At 32.8% G+C, this 9,466-nt stretch overlaps 2 protein-coding genes across 2 annotated transcripts; one reads left to right on the top strand and one right to left on the bottom strand.

The window, feature by feature from the left end:
- Positions 1-3,713: 3,713 nt before the first annotated feature.
- Positions 3,714-5,695, top strand: LOC123695295 (TM2 domain-containing protein CG10795). The gene is made up of 4 exons (XM_045641089.1): positions 3,714-4,130; positions 4,400-4,481; positions 4,567-4,732; positions 5,224-5,695. Exons 1-4 carry the CDS (start codon positions 3,911-3,913, stop codon positions 5,344-5,346), a joined length of 591 nt encoding a protein of 196 aa, XP_045497045.1. The 5' UTR covers positions 3,714-3,910; the 3' UTR covers positions 5,347-5,695.
- Positions 5,685-8,844, bottom strand: LOC123695294 (evolutionarily conserved signaling intermediate in Toll pathway, mitochondrial). Its single transcript, XM_045641088.1, has 5 exons — positions 8,253-8,844; positions 7,847-8,073; positions 6,463-6,670; positions 6,074-6,196; positions 5,685-5,907 (listed from the first exon to the last, which is right to left on the bottom strand). The coding sequence occupies exons 1-5, from the start codon at positions 8,635-8,637 to the stop codon at positions 5,732-5,734; spliced, it is 1,119 nt and encodes a 372-aa protein (XP_045497044.1). The 5' UTR covers positions 8,638-8,844; the 3' UTR covers positions 5,685-5,731.
- Between the last annotated feature and the right edge of the window lie 622 nt (positions 8,845-9,466).

Genomic DNA, 9,466 nt, shown 5'->3' on the forward strand with positions numbered 1-9,466 from the left:
CTAGACTAGGCACGTGCATAAGACTGTAGGAATATTATTATGGTACGGGTGCTAGCAATGTTCGTTTTAGTAGGTATAGTTGGGTTTTTGATATTATACTGTTTCTCTTGCTATTTCGGTTAGAGTCCGTGCTGTCTGGCTGGTGGTAGTGGTTGCGTTTATTAGTGCGCACAGGAAAAAGTCATTTATTATCGCGTAATTTTTAATCTTTTGCCTCTTTACAGATCCATCAGACATAATTTTTTTATTGCTAGACGTTTTAAATAGGTGCCATCTGGTGCCATATGCAATTTTTTATTTCAAAATAATTAAAATGTCATCGAAATAAGTGAAATTACATGGTTTTGTTTAAAACATGTTTTTTAAAGTGAAACTTTTATTACATCGTCTCAAACTTTTTGGTCTGTGTAGCGCATGTCGCGTGTATCGCGGCTGCCGAGTAGGTATACCTACTCGGCACGCGACATGCGCTACACAAAGCAGTGTTCGGAACCGTTCGAACAGTTTCACTTTTACCGTGGTTTCATAAAACCACACAACATTTTTTTATCTAAATACCCTCAATTTAGTGAGGTTGGTACCTAATGTGGCTCCGTGCAGACAGAGAGCGTTCTGCGTTCCGCGTTCTTTGTGATGCGAAGGATCTCGCCGGCACACACAGAGGATAAGCCGCACTATTGCGAATATATATTTGTTGTATTGATAATTGATTTACTTGGAAAATTCTATACTAAGAACTAGCGTAATGATGGATCTGTGGAAGCTTAAAATAAGACAAATTGTGAAATCTGAGTAATCATTAAAATCTCAGTACAAAGGATTTACAGAATCAGGGATTATCTCTATTTCTGATATCGTAGAATGATCAGAACTTTCTTTTTCATTATGCTCTTATTAATTTTCACTTTCCACACTGCTATCTGCTAAATAACCATTTTACCGGAAAATTCAACTTTGTAACAAAACTAAGAAGGGCTTAGATTACAAAATAAAAGACAGATGGAGCGTTGCCGAACTAAACCGAATAATTTATCGTCATTTTCAATAAAGCTATGTGTGCTGTCATTTCGCCGCTGTACTATACGTACACGGTGTTTCTGTGTGCGTGTAATGTTGCCAGATATTGAAAAATTTCCCAAATTTTTCCCCGACTACGCAAAAAAGAGGGTTATGTTTTTCGAGTTTATGGATGTATGTATAATATTTCTTTGAACGCCCTGCAGTATAAACCGTTGGACCGATTTTGAGATGTGAGGTTTCATTGCAATGATCTGAATTATTATGTTAGTGGCGGTAGTGACGTAGGCTATTTAAATAAATGAGAAGTCAAGTTTTAATTTTTATTTAAATTCTTTTATTACATAAAGTAAGTACCTGCCTACTAAAGTTATATATGGACAAAAAAATTGTATTCAATTTTTTATTAAATAAATTACATAAAAAAGTTTCAATATTAACTATAATAAGTATATTATTTTTTATTTTTCATATTATATGAATACGAATAGCGGTAGTTTTTAGTCGAGAATACGGGACACTTTATTTTCATCATATCCATCATGGAGTTCACATAAATTAAATCGCTAGCGAAAACGACTATGACGTTTTTAAGCTTTATAAAAGTAACAAAATAATGTATTATGCTTATTAAAATAATCTAATAATTATCATGAACCTTTAGTGCACTATACAAATAATCACATTCACGATCGAAAAATCCAACAGCATTACCCTGAAGATCCTTTAACCATTTTACCGTTTTACCAATAAAAATGGCAAATTCATTTTCAAAATACTGGCAACATACGTTGAAGTTTTGTATTCCTTCATATCTGTAAAATTATTATTCGTATATAGAAATAAATCAGCCAAATAATCTACAGAAAACCTGTGAAACGATGTTTTATCTTTTTTTTGTTTTCGGGAACAAATTTTACAGCGTTTTATTATCACAAGACGGCATTTTTTTACTAAAATTGCAAACCCTTTTTGACGTATTGCATGACACTATATGCGCTATAGCACTGGTGCGGCGACGTATTTGTTTTTGATTTCGTATTTTCTTTGACAAGGGCGACGGGCGGTTGTCATGCTCCATCTGTACTTTATTTTGTAATCTAAGAAGAAGGGTATGTAACAGCAGCTCTATACAAATTCCATACAGAGATAATACGTGCGGTCAACAACAATATATAAAGACGACTAGGTAACGGATTTTTGAAATTTTTGACTGACAGGCTATCGTCACCTACCGCCCGAATTGTTTTCGATTGTGTATTACTCTGAATTGACTCCTATTTCTTTCGAACAAGGTGCAAGATGCAAGTGCATTATTAAGGGCACTTACGGTTCAATGATTCGGGGTGATTCGGGAGTTTCTGGAAATACGTTAATTAGCGAAGATCTGCATGCGCATTATTAATTTTGGAGAACTGTAATGTATAGGTACAAAACTACAAACATTACTCAATTCAATTTTTTGATGGGTAGGTAATGGGCAAGCACAATATTCACCACTTAGATTACAAAATAAAGTACAGATGGAGCATGACAACCGCCCGTCGCCCTTGTCAAAGAAAATACGAAATCAAAAACAAATACGTCGCTGCACCAGTGCTATAGCGCATATAGTGTCATGCAATACGTCAAAAAGGGTTTGCAATTTTAGTAAAAAAATGCCGTCTTGTGATAATAAAACGCTGTAAAATTTGTTCCCGAAAACAAAAAAAAAAAAGATAAAATATCGTTTCACAGGTTTTCTGTAGATTATTTGGCTGATTTATTTCTTTAATACGAATAATTATTTTACAGATATGAAGGAATACAAAACTTCAACGTATGTTGCCAGTATTTTAAAAATGAATTTGCCATTTTTATTGGTAAAACGGTAAAATGGTTAAAGGATCTTGTAATGCTGTTGGATTTTTCGATCGTGAATGTGATTATTTGTATAGTGCACTAAAGGTTCATGATAATTATTAGATTATTTTAATAAGCATAATACATTATTTTGTTACTTTTATAAAGCTTAAAAACGTCATAGTCGTTTTCGCTAGCGATTTAATTTATGTGAACTCCATGATGGATATGATGAAAATAAAGTGTCCCGTATTCTCGACTAAAAACTACCGCTATTCGCATTCATATATTATGAAAAATAAAAAATAATATAATTATTATAGTTAATATTGAAACTTTTTTTATGTAATTTATTTAATAAAAAATTGAATACGATTTATTTATGTACGATTACTTTATGTAATAAAAGAATTTAAATAAAAATTAAAACTTGACTTCTCATTTATGTATATAGCCTACGTCACTACCGCCACTAACATAATAATTCAGATCATTGCAATGAAACCTCACAACTCAAAATCGGTCCTACGGTTTATACTGCAGGGCGTGTCAAAGAAATATTATACATACATCCATAAACTCGAAAAACATAACCCTCTTTTTTGCGTAGTCGGGGAAAAATTTGGGAAATTTTTCAATATCTGGCAACATTACACGCACACAGAAGCACCGTGTACGTACAGTGCAGCGGCGAAATGACAGCACACATAGCTTTATTGAAAATGACGATAAATTATTCGGTTTAGTTCGGCAACGCTCCATCTGTCTTTTATTTTGTAATCTAAGATTCACCATATGTCTTGACTAATGTCATTATAAAATGTCAGTGTCATGTGTCACCTGTAACAGCTGTCATAATCATATATTTCACATTTCAATTCTTTATTGTTGTTACAAGTGAAAAATGTCTATTTTGTATATTAAAATAATTTATATTATAACTCCTAATAGAATACGATGTTAGGAGTTTAAAAGTAAAGCTTAAGTGAAATTTCTAGTAATAGCCATTGCGTCTCATACCATTAATCCGTTCTTTATAATAGGTGTTACAATGTTGCGTTGGGCTTTTATTGCATTATTCTATCTTATTTGTATTTGTGAGGCTTCCGATGAAGCAAAAGGGGAGAAAAACGTGGTTGTTGATTGTAGCACTTTAAGATTAGGTCAATATATTTGCCCTGATCCAAATATAAACCACATTGATCCAGATACACAACAATTACGAGGTTGTACGAAAGGCAAAATAGATCCATCAGAAGGGGAAGCTGAAGGTACATAATATCATCTTTGACTAATTTTAAATACTTACAGTGTTGTGTTGTTGACTTTTGTTAGTTAGTAGTTGTGTAGGATCTTATGTAGGATGTAATAAATGCATCATATACAATTAAACAGTTGTGAAAGGTTTACAATATAAGACAATTACAGTTTATTAGACTTCATATCAATTATCAATGATCATTCTTTTTGTTTTTTGATTAAATATTGTGTGTGATAATTTGATCAAAAATAAATGCAATTGCACGATGCACAATTTCAGTGAAATGCCTAGCTGCAGAAGGAATTATATGCAATGAAACAAACAATTCAACATTTGTAAGAAAAATGCCTTGCAAGTGGACGTAAGTATTATGAATAAATTAGATTTTGAACACTGTTTAGTTCATTACATTATCCATAACTAATAATATACACTTTATTTTACAGGAATGGATACTCTTTAGAAATAGCTCTGTTATTATCAGTATTTCTGGGTATGTTTGGTTTGGATAGATTCTACCTTGGTTACCCAGGTATAGGACTGGCCAAGCTGTGTACACTAGGATTTATGTTCCTGGGACAACTCTTAGATATTATATTGATTGCTGCGCAGGTAATTAAATACAACTAGTTTATATACCTGTTTTTTTAAGTAAGTAACCAGTAAGCTCATTTCAACGCATCATTTTCAAAATAACTTATAACCAAAAATCTGTTGCTGAAACCTTGTTTGATTGCATTAGATAGGTGTCATAAAAATTACGTGAAAAAAAGTGTAAGTCGAAGTATAGTTACTACAGATTCCCAAGGTTATTCCAAAGTCTTTAAAAAACAAAGCAACATATTATTGTAATTTATGTTATCACTAGCTTTCCACCCGCGGCTTCGCCCGCGCTGTCAAAGAAAAACCCGCATAGTTCCTGTTCCCATGGGATTTCCGGGATGAAAAGTCCTGGGGTAAAAAGAAGCCTATGTCCTTTCTCGGGTATCAAAATATCTCTATACCAAATTTCATGCAAATTGGTTCGGTAGTTAAGGCGTGATTGAGTAACAGACAGACAGACAGAGTTACTTTCGCATTTATAATATTAGTATGGATTTCAGGTGGTTGGTCCATCTGACGGTTCGGCATATGTGATACCATTTTACGGAGCTGGTGTGCAAGTTGTCACAAGTGACAATGAAACGTACCTTCTTCCTCAAGCAGATTGGCACAACATCACCTGACAGTGGGGAACCATCTCTTTTGAGCTCGACGAAGATTATGATTGGACTTAACAGTGAATTGTTGATTATGCAACTTTAGTTTAAAATATTTTTACGAACATCTTGTATTGATTATAGTGAGAGATTTTTGTGTTGCAACTTTGGTCTATATTGTTGAGTAATATAAATTTAATTAATGAGGCATAATATTTTAAAATTGTATAATCAATGTAAATATTAAGTGATATTAGGTAATAAAGTGTTGTAAATACTTATTTAAGCTAATAATGTCTGCTGTTAACAGCAAGAAATTTGAGTTTAATAATGAGTTAAATTGAAAATTGTAAATAAAAGTCATATTAACAACATCTATATGTATTTTACAATTGTCTATATTCAGTAACTATTATCCCGCTCTCTCTATATTATCATCATCATGAATGGCTGGTTGCGTCTCTTGTAATGCAACATTGTTCGATGGGGCTATTAATGTGAATATAACTGGTATCTTTGCTAGAATGGGGTTGTTGTATTTCTCCAATAGCCTTATCCATGATAGTAGAGAATCTCTTGATGATGAACCTGTAAATAATATGAAAATGTTTGGTACATAATATAGTAAAAATTGATTATACAGTTTATCATTTTTTTGTTATTATTTCAATAAAAATAAAAATATACAAGACTAGTCAGTAATCTTTTTCTGGAATATTTGTATATTATATACATTTAACAATTAAGTGTTTACCAGTTGCACAAACAGCAAGGATGGTGCCGTCATCTTGTTCATGAACAGTACATTTCACAGATGGTAGTGTTGTTTTTCCAATATAACCCGGAATTCCAGTGGGTTTCTCTATCTTGGTTACATCTGAAAATATTCAATAATTAGACTTTTTTAAAATTCATGAATAGCTTATTTTATGCGGCTGTAAATTAAAAATATACAATTTCTTGATTCTCAACTAAAGTTGAAGATAGATTATTACTGGTTAGTTAAATAAATAAAATACTGTATAAATTATAATTCAAGTTAAATTCGTTTTCCCTATCAATGTTCTTATAAATGCTTTTAGACTGGTAATTTATTACTTAGCAACAATTAACACGACAAATAATACTGCTACATATACTTACCATCTAAATCAGTGTCATCCTGATGATCAGGCCGTATCTTTCCCAATAGTGTGAAATATGTAACAGTCTGATCTCTAAGATATACTGTATATGGCCCTTTTATAACTAGGGGTTCTTCCAAAGGCTGTTCACTTAGTAGCACCTGTTGAGTGCTGCTCTGTGCACTTACAACCCAAGTCTTGTCGAGCGAGGCCTCTATTTCTTCTGTCTGACAAAATGTGTTATTATCATACCTTATGAATATTACATAGATAAGCAATTGGATTAAAATAACATTTTTAATGTACTTCTTTTGATACGACTTATAGCATGTTATTTCAAAACATTTATAACAAAAACTATAACAATAAAAATTGCCCATTTTAAAGTGAGACTTGAATTTACTCTGTTAGCCTTAATCAATATTCAATTCATTAAGTTCTAATACTATGCAATTGAAAGAAAAAGCACATGGGCGTAGCTAGCCATGGGCTCAAGGTGGGGCAACAATAAAAAATAATATGTAACTAGCAACTGTATGTACCAAGTATGTACCCAAAGTTATATCCAGGTCTTCAAATGCCGGCGGCCGTACCGCCGGCATTTGCGAAGGCATTTGCGAAGCCATTCGCGAAGGCACTCGCGAAGGCATTTGCGAAGGCATTCGCGAAGGCATTTGCGAAGGCATTCGCGAAGGCATTCGCGAAGGCACTCGCGAAGGCATTTGCGAAGGCATTCGCGAAGGCATTTGCGAAGGCATTTGCGATGGCATTCGCAAAGGCATTTGCGATGGCATTCGCAAAGGCATTCGCGAATGCATTTTTTCTAGTGTAGGCACTAGAAAAAAAAAGTGTAAAGTAAAAAGTATCAGTGAGTTGTAGAACGTGTAACACAACAAAAGTGAAATTGGATAAGTAAGTGGGGTAACTAATTGTGGTACTATACTCATTTTTCTTACAGTTCATGTAACATAGAAGCCTCAGCTATTTTCTTTTTTCATGTGTAATTTGTTATTCGAATTATTCTTATTCAAAACACCTTATTGTTCACCTAAAACCACGAAATAGATCCAAAAATCTTCAGCCGTTTGGTCACTGGGCGTATGACACTTGTTAGTTGTTAGTCAGTCAATTTAGAGGTAAATAATACTAATTATAAAAGTCGCATTTTCTGTGTCGCCTGTCGACTTTCGAGAATCGAGTGTGAATTTTCTTACGGAGCTTAGTAGTTAGTAGGTACTTCAATTTTTAGATTTGGTTAGGTATCTACCTACCTTCCAGGTCAAAGCTAGAGTGGGGCAAGCGCCCCACCCTGCCCCACCATGGCTACGCCCATGAAAAAGCAGTCTTTTAAGCTGGATTATTTATATAATATATCATCAAACATATAGAGATGTATATTTCACCTGCCAAATATTAATTTTAGTATCAGCATCAACTGAAGTAATCCTTTGTATAGCAAGCATAGCCAATTCCAATGTGTCATCAGGCAGTTTATCAGGTAGGTACCATGGACTCAAGTTTTTAAATTTAGGCATCCAATACATCATTCTCCAATATTTTCGCAGTGGTATGCCTCTACGTCCAAATGTATTTAATAACATCTGTTCCATTTCCGTATCTGGCATAACAGCTGTAAATATATTTATTTTTTTATTAAATTATTTTTCTATTTTATGTACATAAACATTGATATAGAATTCAATCATTATGGATAAATATTTTAATTCTAAAAAGTTAATTGCATAATATAGTCAACCAGGTTACTGAAATAAATTCAAACTAAGTATCATAAATAAGATTAAATATTACCATTATTTTCCATTTGTTCCAATAAGTCCACAGCACACTGTTGTTGTTTTGGGTAGTGCATAAATTCTGCTTGAAAAATATTATGGGGGATTAACTTTCCCTTTGGTAATACTTCTATAAGTGCCTTATACACTTCAAGATCCTTGTGAACTCCAAATTCCTTCATACGTCCGAGCGCTGCATAAATAAATTCTACATGGCCTCGTCGCCTTTGATCCCTTCCCTCAAAAATTTTTATCACTTGTAAATAAGATTCTTTATTTTTCTCCGGTTTGTCTGCAAAGGGGTCGCGGATGGCGACACGTTTTTCGGAACTTTCCCATCTTTTAAACAAGACGTTAGATATTCTTGGTCTGAGTATATTTCTAAAAATATTACCGGCCATTCTAGGTTACCTATAGAAAATTTGATACTATTGAAGTGTACTCATTCCAAAGATATTTTTGAATTATAATTAATTTTATTTTACGACTTCTTAGTTATTAAGTTCTAATAAGAATGTAACAATTCTTCATTACTTAATCAGCGATGTTGATTTATTTTTCATTTCACAAATCACAATACATGATGTCAATTTGACATAACAATCATGTTGATGTCAGAGCATTGTGTCAGAGACATCAGACAGTCGACAGATGACGATTCGACTTCAAAGTTGCCATAAAATTTAACTGAAGAAACGTGGAAGAAACGAATGAGTGATCAAGGTGATCATCATGGCACTAGGGTCACAGGAACGTAGAAAATTGATAATAATTTCTCTTGAAATTATTGAATAAGAAATGGCACAAAAATCAATATTTAAATATCAAATAATAATATTATAATAATATCCTTTCTTTTAAAAAATTGTTTAGTATTTAAACAATAATTTAAGAATTGTATACTAATTTATAGTCGAGCCAATTTAATAGGCAACATTTGACGTCTATCAATTTTATCTTCGAAGAGAGATAACCTGCTTAAAAACATCGATTAAAGTGTAATAATCGATACGGATTTGAAACATTTGTCAATCGAATTTATTAATTTATGATGATTTTTATTCACAAGTAATCAATGCATTCGATTCTAGATGTCAGATTTCGATTTTTAGAGTAACGTCTCTAGTATTTAAAAAGAAAAAAAGTTTATTGGCACAAAATTGTAGCGACGTCAGTTCTTCAATTCAGAAATTGTTTATTATTTTTAGGATGGTTTATCAGTAAAATGAA

Source organism: Colias croceus, chromosome 11 (assembly GCF_905220415.1).
Source record: "Colias croceus chromosome 11, ilColCroc2.1".
NCBI lineage: Eukaryota > Metazoa > Arthropoda > Insecta > Lepidoptera > Pieridae > Colias > Colias croceus.